Source organism: Etheostoma cragini, chromosome 2 (assembly GCF_013103735.1).
Source record: "Etheostoma cragini isolate CJK2018 chromosome 2, CSU_Ecrag_1.0, whole genome shotgun sequence".
Classification (NCBI taxonomy): domain Eukaryota; kingdom Metazoa; phylum Chordata; class Actinopteri; order Perciformes; family Percidae; genus Etheostoma; species Etheostoma cragini.
The window spans coordinates 10,694,474-10,715,871 of NC_048408.1; the positions used below are offsets into that span (position 1 = coordinate 10,694,474).

Consider the following 21,398-nt stretch of genomic DNA (forward strand, 5'->3'; position numbering starts at 1 on the left):
TGTAAATTGGGCTTTACTTTTAAGCTGTTGTAGGATTATAACATTAGTCTCACTTAGGTGTATTAAATTAGATATACATGCATAATGTTGGACTGGTAATTGAGTAGAAATTTCTTTCAAAAGTTATTGTGTTTACTTCCAACCAAAAAGCAAGCTACTGCTCCCATCACTGCCAGTTTTGACTAAATGACAAATGAGCGGAAAACACAGGTCAGAATTAAGGCAACTTTTACTTCAGAAAAAAAGGTGACAGTTATGATGTGAACAAAACAGAAGATGAGTTGAACCCTGATGGGAAATGAGGGTAATCAAAAACCTAATAAGAAAATCATTTCACAATTAAGCTTGTCATGGATGGTCATCAATAATCATTTGCTTCAACTCCCAACTCTCTAATCCAGTCTGTCACACTCCTAAACTGGAGCCAAAATATAAAAGCATTGAGTGAGAATTATCTTCTTTTAAATACTCCCCAAAGTCACTGTACAACAGTAATATTTTCTGCAAAGAGTATGCATTGCCTCAAATTCACCTAAGGCAATGTAAAACTAAAAACGACATTTAAAACCTAACCTAAAAAAGCCTAAGGATGCTGTACAGATACACTAGTTCCCAAGTGTCCTGCCTACTAAAGCGTGAATGTATATATTTACAAGTAACAGGTCCACCCAGAAAAAAAACAACTGAACCCAGGGATACAATGTTTAGTAGTAGGCCTGTCCATTAACAAACTGCAGCATGTTGTCAGGGAAGTGAGCCCAAGCCACAGCAGTCACTCCCAGCGTCCCCTGATTGACACCTAAACTCAGTCCTTGTACTCTGTGTACTTTTTGGCCGATCCGTGCACCTTGCTGGCGGGGTATTTCAGTCGGTTCAGGGCCATTTTACGAAGCACCGCTTGGGGAAGGTCGACGTGACATTTCTCGGCGAGCTCCACCAGGTAGATCATCACGTCGCTGAGTTCCTGTGCCAACTGCTCCCTCTCGCACTCGGTCCAGTTCGGCAGGCCTTCGGCCACCTCCCCCCGCCACTGGAAGAGCTCCGACACCTCGCCGACTTCCCCGACCATAGCCAGGAGCAGGTTGCGGGGCTGGTGAAACTGATTCCAGTCCCGCTCGTCCGTGAACTCCGCCTGCATCCGCCTAATGTCCTCAATGGTGGGCTCGGGGCTGAAGGTGAACCTCTCCGCCCCGGTTCCTCCATTCTGCAGCCTTGAGTGAGCGGACGCCTCCGTTGCTGCTCCGTTCACCACAGTGGAGTGTGACTTGGTAGCCAAAACGTCGTTGTTGCAGTGTGAAGATACCGATGGGACGTCACTATTTATTCCACAGGCGTCCTTTCCGTTTGTAGCCATCATGTTGTAGTATTTCTTTTTAATAGCGGTGCTTCGTTGAGCTTTAAGATCAGCAAACAACCAACTCAGCAACTAGTTAGCTACACACGTGAAGAAGTCCCGCCAGTTGTCAAAACGGAAATGACGCAGCTCGTGTCGGAAACCAGAATCCTACCAATACTAGGCTTTGTAGTTTTAACATGTAAGCTAAGCTAGTAGCGTGGACGCACATATAGCATGTCAATTTAAAAAACTACAGCTCCCATATCCACCGGAACAAAACAACATGGCTGCCTCCTCTGTTGCAGCAAGTGAGCTGCTACATAATATGAATAAACGGCTATCAACATTGTATCCAAAGGCTTCGTTTGTTATCAGACGGATAAACACATCGAGCTCACGATGCGGCAGTCAACCGCAGCTGAGAGCAAAAAGGTAAATGAGGCTGCCAACGCTACTGTGTTGTAGCTAGTGCCAATGACCTGCCCCTTACTCACTTGTATGTAGCTAGCTAGCTAGCTAGCTAAGCAGGACTAACTAATGTGGCCTACCATGGATAGGTGGCGTGGAAGAGGTTTCCTCCACTGAGTTTAATCATTTTGTAAAACGTTACCTGTATCAAGATTCCTCGGATTTAAACTGTGACAACTCGCTAACTTACTGAAGAAAGCTGTGTTGAAATTGTGATAACTGGGGGGAGACAACAAATGTACTGTTGCTATGGTTACATGAAGTGAACGTCGGTTGTAATCTATCCATCAAATTGTGTTCCCAAAAAAAACAAAAAACCTTAAACTTACCTTAAACTTTAAAGGGATATACTCCAGTGATTTAGTGTTGAACATTCAAACATGTGAGGCACCTGCAAGAGACAGATTTTCTTAATGAAAGAGTAAGAAATTGGACCAGCCATATTAAAACAATTATTAGTCCCTAATCAAGAATCAAGAAAAACAATGGATCCTACACCCACAATGCAACTTAGTAGCGTATCTTTTTATCCTCCCTGCCTGTTGCATGCCCATGCATTTCAAACAGCACACTATTTAAACTCAACCTCTGGGCTGGATTACCAAATTAGTAAAGTGGGTAACAAGTAAACTTTGTTAAGGTAGGTAATAAGAGATGTTTTACTAAAGTAGAATATAAACTAACATGAACTGTCCCATGGTCCAAACCTAGTTTTAATACTGTGATATGTTGGTGAAATGGCACATATTCCTACATTATACATAATTTGGGTTTAATCATATAATCACACAGAAAACAAGAAACCATTTTATTCCAGCGTGGGAATAATACTGTACACAGAGTCATGGAGGAACCGCTAATCTTTTTTTCTGTATTTAGAATATGTTCTTATGTCTCAGGGTAATGTATGTAATTGTCTGTAATTGTTCCTAATTTTTAATTAAAAAAGCATTAACAGAAGTAGTCTCACCTCCAATTGCTAATGTGCATAGTACCTCTGTTTCCATTCTGCGTTGCATTGTGGGAAATTAGTGTACATCAACAGCACAGTAAAAAAAACAGACGTTTTTTATTACGCATACTGACTGCTTTTTAGTATACCTATTTTAGCCACTTTTCTAGTTCTAATAATCTCCTAAGAAATGCGTGCGGTCAGACATTAAGATAAGCTTCAGTTTAAAGTGTCTGCGGGTATTGTATATAGCAACTTGTCTAGCTGTTTCTGTACTTATTAGTCCAACTGTATAACAGAGGGCTGGAGGCTTCTTTGACTTGGTTCTCTCTCTCTCTCTCTCTCTCTCTCTCTCTCTCTCTCTCTCTCTCTCTCTCTCTCTCTGTCTCTCTCTCTCTCTCTCAGGGCTCCCCAGCAGCTGGTTGGAGTGGTGGGCTTGGAAGTCCATGCCCAGATTAACTCTAACACCAAGCTGTTCTCTGGCTCAGGGGTTGGCTTCTCAGCACCTCCAAACTCCCTGGTGTCGCCTTTTGATGCATCCTTACCAGGCACATTACCTGTAAGTGTTGTGTAACGGATTTCAAACAAAGATTGTTTTGTGCTTGTTTGCAGTGGTAGAGCGGTTGTCTGCCAATCGGAAGGTTGGGGGTTCTATCCCTGGCCCTGCAGTCCCATGTCGAAGTGTCCTTGGGCAAGAAACTGAACCCCAAGTTGCCCCCAATGCTGTGCATCGGAGTGTGAATGTGTGTGAGTGTTTATCTGATGAGCAGGTGGCTCCTTGTACGGCAGCCTCGGCCACAGTGTATGAATGTGTGTGAATGGTGAATGTTTCCTGTATGATGTAAAAGCGCTTTGAGTAGTCGTTAAGACTAGAAAAGCGCTTTATAAATACAGCACATTTACATTTTCATTTGTTAGGACATCAGTAATGATGTGTGTGTCCCCAGGCCCTGAACAAACGATGTGTCGAGGCAGCAGTGATGACAGGATTGGCTCTCAATTGCACCATAAACAGGAAATCACTGTTTGACAGGAAACACTACTTCTACGCGGACCTCCCTGTGAGTCTTTTAATCCAACACCAAGGTTATAACAGGTGGTACCACAGATGTTAGTATGGGTAACAGCAGTGTAAAGTACCAATACAGTCCTGCACGTCATACTGCAAAATTGCTTTAGCTCTAATATATGCTGTCCTCATCTGCACCCAGCTTCTTTATCACAGCTTTCCCAAGGAACTGTCCTCCTCTCATGAGCTGTAATTCACATAGTGAGCAAGTCTCGCTGAAGCAGCAAAAATGCTTTTTGCCACACGTACAGACAAATGACACCAAAAGCTGTTGAAGAAAATGACCAGTGTTTTTCACTTACCAACTAATTTCCTTTAGTGCACTTCTATTTTTACATTATCCACAGGTCATGTCCCTCTCCATGTTTTGGCTGATAATTTACAGATAGTGAACATGTTAGCATGTAGCAAACCGTTGCCTGTTTATACATAAAGCAGAAAAGGAGCAACATTAGTGTTCATTTGCAGTCTTGTTTCTGTCTATCTGATGAATGAGTCTAATTAGTCTAATCCTTTTAATGCCTTTTATGTTTTAATCTGGTTTGGTCTCCATCAACTCCTTAAGAAACTACACGCTGTCTGGAACTACATGCTGGACTATATTCTCAAGCTCATCGCTGATTTTGTGTGTTTGATGTTTGGTGCTTGGGAATGGGCAGACTGTGTTTTCCGAGCTTTTTAACTGAAACTAACTGCCTGCGGTGGCTGGAAATGATGATCGAGAGCAGTGAGAGGGTACCAAAACAATATAGATACAGACCGTAACAGTTTGGTGTTACGGTTTGAGGTGAAAGACACTAAAATACTCCAAAAGATTGCTAATGCTGCTCCGGTAGTGTTGGATGTTTAAACAAACAACTTGCTACCAACTTCCCCATATCAAGTGAAAAGGATACGATGTATGCTCTGTTTCTGTTGCCCTCAAAGTGGCCCAATTTATTGCAGCTTCAAATTCCCCTTATTGCAGTTTTCAAATGTACTGCTGGAATCAAAGAGGGAGAACATACAGCACATGTTTGCCAAGATGGTATTTGAGGAGTTAAATATCAGTCCTGTACTCATATTATGGGAATGTGGTCAGTATGTAAATGCCAACAACATGTCAAATCAGCCAAAGAGCATACTGGTAAGGTAGTGGTAGAGGTATTCCAAAAAGAAACCTCTTTAACATTGATATTTCCATTTAACAGTCTTGCACAAGTGATGTATGCTCTACTCTCTATAATGGAGTGCTCGCGTGGCAAGGTTTCACTACCCCTCAGAGCCCAAGGGTAATTTTACTGCTATTATGAGTGACATTTTAAGGCTGAGATGGAAAAGACAAAATGTCATGGGAACGCTATGGTAAATTTGCCTCAGAGAGAGACCTTTTCTAATAAATCTGGGAAGTCTCAGAAGAAAGGTGTCAGAGAATTTAGCATTTTGAGTGTTTCAAGTCCGTCTTTCCCTGGTAAGATATTATGCTAACACAGCTCTGGGCAAGGTAATGAGGAGGATAATTATTATGGGTTGAGAACAAATTTCCTTTGGTAGAATTTCATGAAACTTGCAAAGAAGTGGCTTAATATGAGAGTACCCTCATGAATTAACAAACAAATACACATGAGTATGAGGTCTAGATTATATTTTTTATTGGATTATTTGTATTACTCTACAGTATAACACTGAAAGAAATGATCTCTTTTGATATTTCTGATTTAGTTTCTGCTCTAATTCCTAAACTTACTTGACTGTATTGGGAGGATGTGACTGACAAGGCTTCATGGAACACAACAGTTTTCTGTAGATCTTGATAGATGGAGTATTTTCCCCCCATTTGATATCACATACTTAGTGGTTATCACACATTTGCAGCAGTACATATTTGAATTACAATAGTAGGGAGACATTATCTCCCCAGAAAGTCAATGTATCTTAAAATTCCAGCAAAATCCCGTCCAGAAGCGCAGAACAGAATTACTGTTGGGTTCCTCTTGCTCTTTTTTGTGTTTGGCGGTGATTGCATCACCTCCTTTGGAGTAATGCCCAACAGTTGACACACACACAGCAGGGACGATAATACCCGATTTACAATATTTATTTCCCAAACAACTTATGCCGGCAGGTTGAGCCTGATCCTTTTATTTGGGTTTTCAATTCACTCTGCGCACTGTGCACGATACCTGCTGCTGCCTTGTTTATATTTATTTAGTTTGCATCTCGTCAGCTGCTCAAAAAAATTGAGGTTGTGGGAAGCAGCTTGGTAAACTGAAGTCAGAGTGGTTTTAATTATGCAGATGAGGGGGAATTTTTCACATCCGACCTAAAGTTTAAGTGTAATCAATGCTTATAAAACGAAACCAGTAGCAAGATCGAGGGAGAAATTATCCCGCCCTCAAAAAATACATTTGCAAATTGCGTTGTACATTATTGATGTTTCTCACTAGAAATCCCTGATTGCATTTTGTAAAACACCACAGTTGCTCATTAAATGATTAATGCTCCTGTCCAATCGGCATTCCTTCTTTCAAATGGAATGGCAGGCAAGGAAGTTGTTAACAACCCTTTAATAACATGCCTCAGCAGCTCCACACTAGCTACCAGCGAAAACAAATAAATACAATTTCCTTGAGATATTAAGTTTCCAAGTAAACAGACATGGCCTGGCTATTGAAGCTTTGACATGTGTTTAATGACAGCTATGAATGTCTTCGTGGCCCCCATGGGTAGCCGAGATCAGTGGAGGAATGACAGCCGACTGAGTCTTGTTTGTTTAGTGACTTTAAAATTAGTAAGGGAATGACTCAGCGGCTCACAACGTGGAAATGAATTCCAAATGTGTATATGGGCGTCCCATCCTGTTTGTACAGTGTGTGAGCAGGCATGCATCCGTAGCTTTGGATATAGAGGGGGTGAGGGGTCACAGGGAGTGTTTGGAGCATCACTGCTCCTTAGGGCCTGGAGAGTCATTGGGGGAAAACGTAATGTGGCTACTAGGGACTGATTAGCAATAGCCTTCATAATGTAGCAACAGCAGTTGATTATTATGCATGAAAAGTATGCAAATAGTCTTTACTTGTACAGATGCTCCAGGAGGTACAGTATGGCATGCTCGGGCTTCACCCAGCAGAGACAACGGCTGAGACCCAACTCACGGAAAGATTAAGTAAGAAACAGGGGATTTGTGATAAGCTGCAACAGTATTCACAAAATAAATCCAGCAGATTTAAGAGCAGGAGTTGAAAAAGAAAATCCCCCATTAGTGAGGAAGTGCGGAGGTGATGGATTGTGTCGATCAGGCACATTGTACAGGGAGCCAGTGACTAACAGCCCCCCAACCTCTTCTCCCACATCCTCACTCCCTTTTAGCATAAGTGTGATTAATGTGTAGTTCTTGTGATGCAGTTCCCATAGTAACATGGGGAATTAATACTTGGGGCAGCAGATTCTTTTAGAAATAGAGGAGTATAGGAAATATTTATTCTTATGTTTTTCTGAGTGGGAACCTTGAGTGAAGTGACATCACTCCTGCTGCATTATAATCTCGCCGGCCAATCAGCCAGCACTGTGTTTAATTGATACTGCCTGCTTTACCTTTACCTTTACCCATAACACTGACTGCGGCATACTTTGCTATTATTTCACTGAAGTAGCGATAAAGACTCCCTACTGCAAAATGTTCTTTTACATGCATAATTTCACGTCTTCCCGATTTGAAAAAGGACATTTAGTTAACACACAATGAGGGATCAAGCCATCCATTAACTTAAAGTCATTAACTCACATTGCAATTTTCAGAAGACTGAAAATAGCTACAGCAAGCAATGGCATCTAAGAAAAGTTAAACAAACCAGTCAGTCAACAGCCAAGTATTTTCATCATGCTGTAAATAACAGCAACAGTTAATGTGAATGTAATTCTCATAACAGAAAGGAAATGAATGCACTGCAGGGGAAAAGAATTGTTCAGGTGAATCTGATTATACACAGCGGCTTGAAAAAGTTTACACAACTATGCTAAAGTTGATTTAAAAAAAGGAATTAAAAACTTTGCATCCTGACAAAGTTCCCTTGACCTTGGGAATTAAACTAACCCCATATCATCACATACCCTTCACCACACATAGAGGTTTTATGGTTTTATTCCAGCTAGCTTAATAGCTGGTTTGATTTGCATTGAGAGATGATCTTATGTAAAGTTCCCCATGCCTATCTCTATGTATGGTGAAGGGTATGTGATGATGTGGGGTTATTTTTCATTTCAAAGGCCAAGGGAACTTTATCAGGATGCATAGTATCCTGGATCCATGAAATAATTGACTTTAATAATAAAACTCTGCCTGCCTCTATGGGAATTTAACAAAGGGGTATGTATACTTATGTCCCCTGTATTTTAAGGAAAAACATTTATCTATTTACAATACATTATTCATTCATAAAGAAAATTGGTGTCCTTAAAAGGTTGGATTTCCTTCTTTTTTATTATTATTAAGGCATAAAGATCAATTTACAAAAGATCTTTTTTTATTCCTCTTTTTCATCAACTTTAGCCTGGGTGTGTCAAATTTCTCAAGCCACTATATGTATATATTCTTCATATAGATTTTAGTTCATATTGACCAGATTTTTTACAGCCTTATTGTTGATGATTTCAGGCTGGATACCAGATCACTCAGCAACGGCGGCCCATCGCAGTAGATGGCACGCTGACCTACAGCCTCCTCGGAGGGAAAAAGAGGAGCCAAGTGATCAGAAAAACTGTCAGCATCAAACAGATTCAGCTGGAGCAGGACAGCGGCAAGAGTCTCCATGATGACCTCCGCAGCCAGACACTCATAGACCTCAACAGAGCAGGTAACGCTTGAGTGTGTTAGTCTAAGTTTAAAGGAAGAGTCTGGGGGAGTTCTACATTTTCCTCATTGTAAACAAATTCCATGAAAAGGGCAATAAATGAATTCTAGCAGTGTGCTTTGTCTGTGTAGCCAAAGCCTGATATAGCTTATTTCTTCTGTGCCATAGAACTTCATTGTTACTCAATAACTATTAAAAACCAAGTTGTAAGAGATGTGGTAACGTGTTGGTTTTGGTCTTTTAATTAAATTAGTTGACAGTAAGATAAATATTTTAGGACAACCTTCTTTAAAGCTACAGTGCGTAGTTTCTGCCAACCCCATGAGGAATTCTAAGGAATGACAACAAAACTGTCGGCGCGTCCACGTGATACAAGCTTTCCGTGTTCGCGCACGCGGCCACACCCCTCCTCCGTCCAGTGGCTAGTAGCCAAGGCTTGGCTTGAATGTAACGGACGTTTATTAATATCAAAAAGTTACGCCCAAAAGTGTTAAAACTGGAAGAAAGTCTGCAGAAAGACATAGATTCAAATTGCTCAACAATGCGAGGACTGTTGAGGTTTACAGAGTTTCATGGGATAGATACATTAGGGATGTAAAAAAACAGCTGTCTTCACATGTGTCAGGTGTAGGTCTAATGGAGCTGGTGATGGAGCCCGACATGAGCTGCGGAGAGGAGGCTGCTGCAGCTGTCAGAGAGCTCCAGCTCATCCTGCAAGCCCTAGGCACCTGTCAAGGCAACATGTCTGGTATGGAAGTCCCTCTCTGTCTCTCTCACTTTTTTCTGAGCTTAACCCAAACTCATTTCCCACTCGGTGTGCATGTTTTCTCTCTTTCTCCAAAGAGGGCCAGCTGAGAGTAGATGCCAATGTATCCGTCCACAGGCCAGGTGAGCCCCTGGGCGTCAGGACAGAGGTGAAGAACATCAACAGTGTTCGATACCTGGCCAGGGCTATAGGTAAGCACCTTAAGAAGTTTCTTAAAGGAAGGATAGCAGGATGGCTTAGGAAAGTGACAGGTATTTAGGGAGGCTCTTTGAACACTCTTCCACCTGAATGGGTCTCAACCGGCTGCATGATTGCTCTCACACACTCTGAAAGGAAAGACCTTTTTGTGAGTCGACCTTTTTTTTAACACTGCGTCACCCTGAAAGAATTTCTTAGGGTATATGTGTGTGTGTAATTTTATGTGTGCTACAAGTAAAACTGGAAGTAAAAGGTAAGACACAAACAGTGGCTGGTGGAATGTTACTACTTAAATTTACTCAAGTACCGTACTGCTTTCTCGCCGAGAGTTAGATGAGAAGATTATTTCAACTTAGCTTAGCACAAAGACTGGAACCAGTTAGTCTGTCTCTGTCCAAAGGCAACAAAATCCACCTACAGAACAAGGACACTGTATCTCGTTTGTTTAATCCATACAAAACTGGAAGTGTAAAAACCACACATTTTACAGGGCGTCACGTACCAGACTATTGCTTTGGCCAGGACCAATGACTTCTAGTGTCTCCACTGGTTGCCTGGCAACTGGTCCCGGCCAAGATATATAGTTTGGCATAAAACCTCCTGTAAAAACAGCAAGATACTTACAAAACTGTTTTTTTCATTTGCATTCACACTGGCCAAGTGGCCATAGGAACTGACCTTTTGTTATTATAACACAGCCATCTAACCACCATTATGTGAAAAAGGGAAAAGACCCAGCCCTAAAGTAGGAGCTAAAAGACTCACAGGAACTGTGACCAGAAGAACTTAATAATCCCCAAACTGGTCTAGTCGGAACACAAGAAAAAAAGGGTTCAAGGAACGTGATGTTATAGGACCTGCAAAAATCCCTCCAGTCGAAAAGGGGCTATAGGCTAACTTAGGTAACCATAGATCCCGATCAGGGCCCAGGGTTAGATACACTAGGGGTGCGTACTGTTTGCAAAGTAGTTCCCCCTGAAGTGGACTGCACAGGGTATTCAACCATGTTAAATAAGATTCCAAACCGTAGGGAGCAAACACGCTCCGTCTAAAGAGAGCTGCAAACTGTGTAGGGAACAACTGAACGGTCATCACTTCGCCTGAACCTCACAAGCAACATTACCCATCAGTCATTGCACCTCGCAAAAAATGACAGCATACAGTGGTGTGAAAAAGTGTTTGCCCCCTTCCTCATTTCCTGTTCCTTTGCATGTTAGTCCCAATTAAGTGTTTTGGAACATCAAACCAATTTAAACAATAGTCAAGGACAACACAAGTAAACACTTTTTTCACACAGGGCCATGATGGTTTGGATTTTTTTTCACCTTTTAATAATAAACACCTTCATTTACAAATTGCATTTTGTGTTTACTTGTGTTGTCCTTGACTATTGTTTAAATTGGTTTGATGTTCCGAAACACTTAAGTGTGACAAACATGCAAAGGAACAGGAAATGAGGAAGGGGGCAAACAATTTTTCACACCACTGTAAGTCTTTTTAAATCAATCAAAACTCATTTATTCACAGGTTGCATACATTCCGCTAGAATATGTTTTGTAATGGTATCAGTTTTAGTTTCAATATTTCCGTTCGGTAACATACAATTTCCACTGTAGCAGCAACGTATCCAAGGTGTTTGCGTTACCAGGGTAACGCATAGAGGAAGTGATGTCTGCGTTAGTGACGTTGTTGGGTATTCCAACTGGAGCAATTGAAGTTTCCTTAAAGTGCCCTTGTTGTGAAAGAAATCAATTTTTTTGTGATGTGGGGTGTTATTTTGTGTCTTTGTGTCCAGGCGAGCTGTTCAAAATCTCCACGGCTTTCTACGTAACTAGCCAAGACAACGGGGATAACTGTAGCATGCTAGCGCTAGCATGCTCGTTCTCAATGGCAAAACACTGTTACAACACACACTAGTTCACCATAATCTACAAAAGAACTACTTCCTGTCCCTGTTCTGCGGGTATTCCACAAGTGCCCCTCCCAGCTAATCCTGCCTCGTACTGACCAAAGTTTGAGAAAGAGTTATCACGCTGATGTGATCTTACCTAGCTACTGCTCATGTGTGACTCCCAACAAAGATAGTATAGAAGTGAGATGTCTCACTCTGTAGCTAAAACGGAGACCTGAACACACAGGGTGAAAACAGGATCTGCAGCAATGTGCAGTACAACAAAAATGTATTGTTTTTTGAAAATGAAACCATGTAAACCTATTCGGGTGCAACCTCAAAATATAATTATAAACCTGAAAATTAACCAGAGTTAACCAGTTCTCTAGATTTCTTTAACAGTATCAAATAGTACAATCTTCTTGTCGTCTTTTTGCGTTATGTGTACTTTTGATTCATTTTACAATTATTACTTTTGTGTACTTCCACTAAAATAATATTTTCAATGTAGGACTTTTACTTGTAATGGAGTATTGCTACAGTGTGAGATTTCTCCTTTTAATTAAGTAAAGGATCTGAATACTTGTACACACACACATACACACACACACACACACACACACAAAGAAGCCAATGAGGATCAGATGCATACTCACACTCCTGCAATTTTGTCAGGTCCTCCGTCAGGTGTGATGCAAACATCATATTTGTATTTCTTTCATACTTAAAGATAGAATTAGTTTTTGGTTGAAATGAAACAAGATAGCAGGATTCATGAAGAGACACTGAGGCAGGGCGCATAGTTAATATTGGCAGTAACTTGTGAAGCATGATTTTAGGACTGACAACCAGTCACAAACAATTAGCTGTGTGACAGCAGTATGTGATGCTTCTTGCAGCTGCTCACTTAAAAAAAAGCATATATTTTATGTCAACTCTAACTTTGCTTACTGTTGTTTGAGCACCACTTAAAATTCTGACAAAGAGCCACAGCCAGAAAATCTCAGCATTTTCCATGCAGGTTTTGCACCAGGGTTTGACACACCGTGTTGCTCTGCTTGAATTATTTATCAATGAAGTTGTGTCAGATTTACTCTGCTGCAGAACTGGTATTTAAAAGTCATGAGGACAACCATCGTTTATCACAGTTCTGATGTGGCAGCAGTCAGACACCCGGGGAGTGCCAGTGTCTCACAGCAGATGTTTGGCCTTTACCACAAAATAATGTGTGTACTGATGTTATCGAATAAACCGTGTGGCCATGTTCTCCTTTACATCTCCAGACTACGAGATCCAGAGACAGATCGGACTCCTGCAGAGAGGGGGGGCGGTGCAAAACGAGACCCGGGCGTATGATTCCAAATCAGGGTAAGAGGATGACAAAGCAGGGCCGTGATGCCAAGCTTGAGCCAGTACAACACCCTCTGACTGGGAGCTCTGCCTGGTTCATTAGTCCGGCACTTTGCTGAGGAGGAACCATCCTGGTAATCATGATGAATAGAGCCATTTGGATGCTGCCGTCATGCTGTGTTATCTTTGAGCTATGTGCTACTCACAGGCTTGCGCGCTTACAGAATGTGCCGGCGCGCACACAGCTGAGGTCTTGATCATATTCTGGTGCTCTGCCTCCTAGAGGCCTATCATGTCTGAGGTAAATGGCTAGTGTGTGTGATGGCCTGTGATTGTCTCTTTCTTCTGGTTCCTGTGATGGTGGCTACAGTTTTGTCTATACTGGTTTTGAAGACATCATCACTCTTTTCTTCCCAGCTTTTTTGGCTGTACCGCTTTAAGGCGAGGCTAGCCCTGCGAACGCACACGTGTGAGTGAGTGAGTGAGTGAGTGAGTGAAGTTACACCATTGGTCAGAGACACAAAATACCTACCCAAATCCCAGAAAAAGCGATTTTTTTTCATAATATGGGCACTGCAATATAGTTTCATATTGCCAGCAGGCGTTTTTTTTTAAACGTGAATTCGTTAAAAACAAGGGGATCTATGGGGATTCATCTGCTGATTTATTATCTCAAATCATGACTTGGTCTATAAAATTTACAAAATAAATTAATCCAAATTTCCATATGTAGAACTCAGACCTCTTGTTTTGTCTTCATATCTTTTGTTTAGGGAGACCATTCCTATGAGGGACAAAGAGGGTCTTCAGGACTACAGGTGAGTTTGTGGGCTCTCGGCATGCCTGTGCTCATTCTGGTCCCAGCTTGTGTTTATTGACATAAACAATTGACATGGAGTTACGATATCAAAAGATGATCTCTTTACGGGGACTGAAAGAGGATGAGAACCTCTGAGTAGCAGCTGGATAGACTTGGTCGAGGTGTGTGTGTGTGTGTGTGTGTGTGTGTGTGTGTGTGTGTGTGTGTGTGTGTGTTTTGTGTGTGTGTGTGTGTGTGTGTGTGTGTGTGTGTGTGTGTGTGTGTGTGTGTGTGTGTGTGTGTGTGTGTGAGATGGAGAGGTTAAAAGCTGATGGAGTCAAATGATTAGGGGAGTAAGTGAAATGTGACAAGTGTGGTGTCAAGAGGACTATTAGTATCTAAACAGAAGCTCTAAGTGTACCTGTACTTCTGATGAAGTATTCTCTTGACCTTCCCTTTTGTTTTCTCCACCCATCCTCCCTTCAGGTTCATGCCAGAGCCCAACCTGCCCCCTCTGATTGTGTATGAGGATAACGCATCGCTGCCCTCTGGCATTGATGCATGCCAGGCGGTGGTGGTGCAGAAGATAAGAGAAGGGCTGCCAGAGCTACCCAGTGTCAAAAGAGACAGGCTGGTGCAAACGTACGGCATCCTGCCCGAGCACAGCTTCACTCTGGTGGTGAGTTTTATAAGCGAGGAAAAGCAACCAGTGAGAGAGGAGTTGACTCCCGCACTAAATCTGTTTCCTGCATCTGTATTTTAATTGCCATCTGATCAAGTCCAAGCAGAGTCAGCTTGGATGCAGTTCCGCTTGGCGGCCTTTTCCTACTGGACTCTGCTGGGCTGATTTGAGCCTAATTAGATAATATGCATGTGAAGAGCTGAAAGCATCTTCATGGTGCTTTTGTTGCAGAACGAGGATGGGCTGGTGGAGTACTTTGAGGCGGTGTTGAAGGCGACCAAGAAGGAGCCGAGGAAGGTGATTGGCTGGGTGACAAACGAGTTGGTGGGTCACCTCAAACAGCAAGACATGAGTGTGAGCCAGAGGTGAGACTCTCACACACATCCTTTCATGTGGTTTTTACAATATTTACATAATGCGTATTGTTTGTCTTGCCGGTTTAAATGTTATTTTTTGTTTTTATTTGCCAACTTGGCTCATGAATGCAGTGCAATTCTGCTGCCAATGATCAGGTCTTAGATGTCAGGGCTCCAGCACATCAACCCTCTGAGCCTCTTGTGATTGGTTCGCTCACTTTACCGCTCTTGCATTCTGTACCTGAACATGTTGCTGAATTTGAGCTGTGGCAGAATGGAACATAAAGGTACCCATGGAAAGATGGCTTTACTGAAACTGCTTTCAACTAGCGAGTCACGAGGTCATTCGATACCTTTTCTCAAACTTTTAGTTTTTTTCCTGAATCGTTTTTAGCCCAAAGGTATAAATAAAACATCCTTTAAAGAAAAAGGTTAAAGTATTCAATTATATTCCCTAAGCCTTGGGGCCTAGCTTAGGGGTTAAGAAGCTGACCATGATCCACAATGCTCCGAGTTCAGGTCGGACCAGGAACCCTTCTCCCCCATGTCTCCCTCACTCATTACCTGTCATCTCCAACACTGTCTGTAATGATGGCATAAGAAATGTCTCTCAGGCTTTTCTTTATTTTACAGAGTCTCAAGCTACTGCTTCAAGGGTTTAACTCGCGTGAAAAACTGAGTTTATGTCAAAGTAAATTGTCCCCTAAAAGTGATTTAGGGCCTTAGGGGTGTCAGAAGTTCAGCTCCATATACTTCAACTTATGGCTCAACTTAGCTCTGAAACACCTACTTTAAGATATCAAGCGTTTAACCAGATGGTTATACAGATAGATTTGGCATACAATGAATCTCTCAAGCTCTCAGGAGAAATCGCAGCAGCAGGCTTCTGCTGGGAGAACTACTTTCCTCTTGATAAACACATACATAACCATTAGATCTGAGTTAAAACACCCAAAACTTAGCACATGAACAGGAGTGTGGGCTGGGGGAGGGAGTTCTGGCAGCAAACAGTGTTGGCATGGGCGTTTCAGCAGAGTGAAGTTGCAGTCGGACTAAAATTTGTTGTAATTCACAGGAAGGATATATTTGTATGGCACCTTTCATACGGGACATGCGGCTTAAAGGTGCTCTAAGTGTTGTCACACCTTTTAAACCTTTGTTTTGAAATGTTCATGCCATGGGACCTTTTAAAGGCTAAAGTGAAAAAACATCTCTATTAAACCATGGAAGGGATTTTTGAACTGCACAAAGTCCTAAATTAAGCAGTGTTCCTTAAAGACTACTTTACTCTCATTAACCTCTGTCCCTGTCCTCTACCACAGCATTCTTTCTTCTCTGTTGATTGTGTTCTTTTTCATCGTGCAGTTAAAACAAACAAGCCTCACAATTTAGTTCAGTCTGATTGGACCAAATTAACGGATAAATTCACGCCTGGAAAGAAATTTGTCGCCCTCTTTCTGTCCGTTGGTGGGAAACAGGAAGCGATATCTACGGTGGCCGACAGGGGTCAAAAATCGAGCTGTTGATCTTACCGCTCCCTCTAGAGGCCTGGAGAATTTCCGTTGTGTAATCTGGATGCAGTTGGACGCATGTTTTTTTGTTTGCATCTGCTTTTCTTTTTTAAGAAGTTTTTTTTTTTAAGGGTTTGTGTGCTTTTTTTCCTATTGTTTCCTCATTTGCAGTGCGTTTATGTATTTGGTTGTGTTGTGTGTACACTGAATCTGTTGTCAAATTAATTAAGCCGTTTTCTTGTGTTTTGTCTATTTGCATGTGATTTCTTAAATTGCCGGGCGTTTACCCTGATCGGCCACCGTAGAAATCTGGTCTGAGAAATAGCAGGTTATGATGGCCTTTGCCGTAGACCTGCATGATTAGGATTCGACGTGATAAGGCAGCTGATAGCCGCGCGACTGTGAATGAGCTGATGACCACGGCGTATGAATAAAAAATATTAACAAACTCACTTCAGTTATAAAAAAAAATGTCTTCATTTTGTGGTTGCTACTCGTGACACACATTACACAAACCTTCTGTCCTGGCTCAATAGGAGAGGGCACTAAAAATCTTAGTTACTGAACTGTTTCCTCTCTCTTCCTCAATATGTTTTACACTGGATTACTAAGCATTTAGCCACAAAATAAGGTGTTTTTTTATCTGCTGTATAGTGCTAAGAATAATGTGTTTATACACAAGCTACAATGTCCGCACACTGACATCACATCAACTTCCGTTTGATGAAATAATTCTGTTTTGAATGAACGATTCTGCATTGTACTGATTTGGTTTGATTGACATCAAGGATTATTAGATGCTTAGTGTTCACAAATACTGATTAGAGTGTCGCGTACGACGCAACGATAACATGCGTGAGGTCATAAATCATCCGATATTCCCCAATTCTTTGCCTCTGACTTTGAGAAAACCCCTAGTGACAGTTTGACAGCCCGTCAGTGAAAAGCCTGCTTTGACAAATCCAATTACATTAGGAAAATCATTACTTTTTGGAAGGTGTTGTGGTCTCTCCCTGCGGAAGGGCTGTTAGCAAGAACATGTTGGATTTTGTTTTTAAACTAAATAATAAAAAAATAACAAAACTCTTGAAATCAAATACAATCTTACTTTGATATTTTGATACAAAGAGAAAGCTGCCATAGTACCTTTCACGTTTGCCTATCTAGCCGCCGGCTATGAAAAACCACAACACCGGCTTTCTCCCATTGATTCTGTTTCTGGCACACTGAGACGCCTGATATAAGACACTCAAATCATTTTAGCAGTGTTCTTAAAATGATAGTGTAATAGCCACTGCAGCTTAAAAAAAAAAGATTCCCCACTGTTGTTCGAGTCAGCGCAATTTTGTTCTATGATCATTTCTTAGAATAAAAGAACCCGCGGACTCCTTCATTACAGAGCAAAATCAATTGAAACGAGTAATGGGTTGACGTCAGCGCAGAGCTGGGAGCTTTAGCTTTATCTTCTATTCCCAGACTCGTTGTGTAGCATTTATGCGCGAGTACACTACAAAGTAGCTGGTGTGATGTTGCATGTGCTGTGGTGGAAAGGAAGGAGCGCTAGAGAAAAAGTAGAGTAGCCGGCAGGACTGTCAAATGCTGCAGGCGGAGAAGAAACTGAGAATTTCAGCTAAAGACAGTAAATGGCATTTTGGATGTCAAATAAAAGGTTTTCAAGAGCTTTCATGAGGATGCATGTATCTCCTTGCCCGTCCATATGATGACTGTAAATAAGGAATCTCTTTATATTGGCGGTCCTGTATACTGTGTCCAAAGCTCTTTTTGCCCCTCTAGACACAAGGCCCTTGAGTAGTATAGATTCCCACTGGTCCGGTAGCCAGACAGGTAAAACTCACCTGACAGGACATTGTCATAAAGAGCACCTTCGGGAGCTTGCACCAGCAGAGACAAGTCACTCTTCTACGGTTTCCCCTCAGACCAGCAGCCGGGTGTGTGCCCAGTGGTGACCCATCGGGAAAGGCAGGAGGGTGACAGAACTGTGAAACATGTCACCAGACCCACAGCGATGCTCTGTTAAAACAAAAACAAAAAAATCCTTCACCAATTGTTAATCCTGTTTTGCTGTTTATTTTCCTCTTTTACACAAATATGAGGATATATATTTTTAGTAATTAGATGAGCGTTCCGGTTCCCCCCTGTAAACTGCAGATACACCCCGAGTTCTCTGTTTGACACACTAACAGTCTTTCAAACATGGATAGTTTTCATCTGTTTTCCCACGGTGTTTCCTGACCATGGACGAGGTTTTAGCTGAGATGGACTGTCTGGTCTGCAGCACACTGAATCAAAGTGTGTCTCCACTTAACGTGTTCTAACTGGCTTCTTGTTTCTGTTTGTCTGGTAGCCCGGGGAATAAACAGCAGACAAAACACAGTATTGTCAAATTACAAATGTTGATAGGCTTTTCTGTCTGACACTCCCACTCTCCTTTTTATTTATACATTGTTTTTTTGACAAGGAAAAAAAAAGAATAAATTAGACAGATAGACCAAGGGACAGCAGGCAAAACCGTCACAAAAAAGCTCCACATAATGTAAAACAGGGAAAGACAAAACATATACATCTCAATCTGTAGTCACATAAGATGTCCAGTTCGTCCAATATACTTCAAAATTCCTCCTGGCATGTGTCAGAGAGAAGGTCAAATGTTCCATAACATAAATTTCCTGAACCATTTCTATCAATTCAGCAATTTTCGGGGACTCCTACTTTCCTAGCGAGTAGTATTTGTGACATATCTATCAGTCTTTCTCAGTCCTGTTGGTAGATTTCCTAAATACATAAAGCGAAAATTAAACTCAAACTCTGTGCAGATTATTAACCTAATTGCCGTCACCACCTCTACCCAATCCGAAGAAATAATAGGACACTCCCAAAAGATATGAAACTGACCAGCAGACATATTACTACACATTCTCCATCACTGACCATGGTCAGAATTGTCGCTCTGCAACATTTTGATATTGGGGGTTATAAAGAATCTTAGTGTTATTCCAGGTGAGTTCCCTCCACAGACCTGGGCTAGAGGGGGTAGATTGTGTCCTGCATATAATATTCAACCAGTCATTCGCTTCTCTTTATGTTAGTGTCTTTCTCCCCCTTTCATTTTTACATACATTGTTAAACGTCCCCTTTGTCTCCTTTTTATATCACCAATTCTTCAGTGCATTTATTAAACTGTAATGAAACAACACCATTTGATTTCAGCCCAATCTGTCCTTCTGCCCTGGCGGAGCTGCTGGATCTCCAGGAAACAGGACACATCTCCTCCTCGGCTGCCAAGCAGGTCAGTCAGCTGCTCCGACCGGGCCCCCCCGCTCTGTCTGTCACTCACAACACACACAAAAAACACACGGAGTTCGTGTTGTGGTTCTCACCTGCTCTCTCCCCGCTCTCAGGTGTTCGAGGAGATGTGGAGGTCCTCGGGCAGGACGGCCCCTGAGGTAATCCAGGAGCAGGACTTGGGTCTTGTAAGTGACACCGCACAGCTGCACGGCATCTGCCAGAAGGTGGTAGACTCGCACCCAGATGAGGTGAGGGCTCACATGCAAATTCTCCCTTGTAATGACATCGTGTTTCATTTATTTTTTGCATGTTTTGAGATGTTTTGTGCCTCTCTGTAGGTTCACGCCATCAGAAATGGAAACGAGAAAGTTCTGAACAAGCTGATGGGCCTGGTTCAGAAGGAGACCAAAGGCAGAGCCGACCCAGTTCTGGTGAGGGCAATCTTACACGAGAAGACGTCATGAAAGTGGGACTGTTCCGCGAGACGCAACCAGATGACAGACACAGAGTCAAACTTTGGCATACATGTCATTCAGGAAACAACGGACGATACTTCAGTGATGTTTGTAGATCTGTATACAAATGCAGAGTAGTCACGTCCATATATGGTACCACAGCAGTATAAGGTACCTGGTCTTCAGTGGGTTACCGCTGAAAATGAAGCTTTCATCCTTAGTTCCTGAGAGGTTGACAATTTTTTTTTGTAAATACTGGACAATTCTTTTCACCATACTACATCAGTTATCATCTGTATTTATGTGTTTAAAAGGTAATAAAGCTTTTCAGAATATTGCTCTCTGTGGCAGTGTGTTGTATTAACATTTGTCAGACATAAAAGGCCTTCATGGATCCCAAGATACGGTACTACTATATATATACAGTGTGTATGTATATATGAACATTTTTTGGGGGGGGCTTTTCCCTTTTTTACATAAACAGCGGATAGGCATGAAATGGGGGGAGAGAGATGGCGGATGACGAGCAGCAAAAGGCAGCGGGTCAGATTTGAACCCGTGCCGCTGCAGGACTCATCAGCATCCGCTTACTTACTGGGTGAGCTAGAGGCCGCTCCAATATTTGATAGATAGTCTGATGATGTAAGAAGATTTAATGAGAATAATAAGAGGGGAAAAGTAAAGTTTGCTTGACAAATAATGCACCTTTAACAGTGGAGAACTAATTAAATGTTTATAGCCCTTTTAGGAAATAAAGATTGGCATTTCAAGAACAATTCCTCTAAACTGTCCTGCATATAATTCAATACAACTTTTTGTTACATTGGCCACTGCCATATTGGCAAAAATGATCATTTTGTGAGGCCTGAAAATCCCACTGGCCAAAGATGAAATTGCTGACATGCCAGGTCTTTAATTCAATAGAGGAAAACAGAAAGCCTTTCTGTATGAGAGCGATTAATGAGCGCCCTCTTGTGGTCGAAGCATGTCATTGCCTTCTAATTCAATCTGTATTATGGTGCAATAATTATGGATTATGGCTGGTATTGGTAACTCCATTTTGTTTCAGTGCTTAAATGGCTTTTGTAAACGTGTCTCTTCTTATTTACACCTTCTCTTTTGTGATCAGTACTCATGCAAAAAAAAAAGGAGATTAAGACACTAAAATGGCTAACTGACCTCATCAGTTAGCTTCTTTCTCAAATGGTTGGCACACCCAGTCCATTTATTTCAATTTATTAATAATAAAAAGCGCTAAGTCTTAATTTTAAACTAAATAATCCAATAGTTTTGCAAAAGGATGGCTGTGGTCTAACAGCATGCAGATTTTCTGCAGTTTATCCAGCATCTATTTAGTTTCATGCTCTTTCATGCACATGCATAACACTTAGCCAAGTCTCGCTTACCAGAGAAATTAATCTTTTATGTAC

At 41.7% G+C, this 21,398-nt stretch overlaps 2 protein-coding genes across 2 annotated transcripts; one reads left to right on the forward strand and one right to left on the reverse strand.

The window, feature by feature from the left end:
• Positions 1 to 211: 211 nt before the first annotated feature.
• On the reverse strand, positions 212 to 1,407 carry dctpp1 (dCTP pyrophosphatase 1). Its single transcript, XM_034897800.1, has one exon. It carries the CDS (start codon positions 1,355 to 1,357, stop codon positions 806 to 808), a length of 552 nt encoding a protein of 183 aa, XP_034753691.1. The 5' UTR covers positions 1,358 to 1,407; the 3' UTR covers positions 212 to 805.
• Positions 1,408 to 1,577: 170 nt separating this feature from the next.
• gatb (glutamyl-tRNA(Gln) amidotransferase, subunit B) lies at positions 1,578 to 20,164 on the forward strand. Its single transcript, XM_034897785.1, has 13 exons — positions 1,578 to 1,768; positions 3,162 to 3,315; positions 3,704 to 3,817; positions 8,459 to 8,657; positions 9,280 to 9,402; positions 9,498 to 9,611; positions 12,793 to 12,877; positions 13,633 to 13,677; positions 14,145 to 14,337; positions 14,572 to 14,705; positions 19,436 to 19,514; positions 19,627 to 19,761; positions 19,852 to 20,164. Exons 1-13 carry the CDS (start codon positions 1,620 to 1,622, stop codon positions 19,975 to 19,977), a joined length of 1,650 nt encoding a protein of 549 aa, XP_034753676.1. The 5' UTR covers positions 1,578 to 1,619; the 3' UTR covers positions 19,978 to 20,164.
• Positions 20,165 to 21,398: the final 1,234 nt, after the last annotated feature.

Excerpts from the sequence above, each read along its gene's own strand:
- gatb (XM_034897785.1), top strand. The coding sequence starts at position 1,620 with ATGGCTGCCTCCTCTGTTGCAGCAAGTGAGCTGCTACATAATATGAAT. Across the intron at positions 3,818-8,458 it reads ACTTCTACGCGGACCTCCCT|GCTGGATACCAGATCACTCA; the intron begins GTGAGTCTTTTA and ends TGATGATTTCAG. Across the intron at positions 19,515-19,626 it reads CCTCCTCGGCTGCCAAGCAG|GTGTTCGAGGAGATGTGGAG; the intron begins GTCAGTCAGCTG and ends CCCCGCTCTCAG.
- dctpp1 (XM_034897800.1), bottom strand. The coding sequence starts at position 1,357 with ATGATGGCTACAAACGGAAAGGACGCCTGTGGAATAAATAGTGACGTC.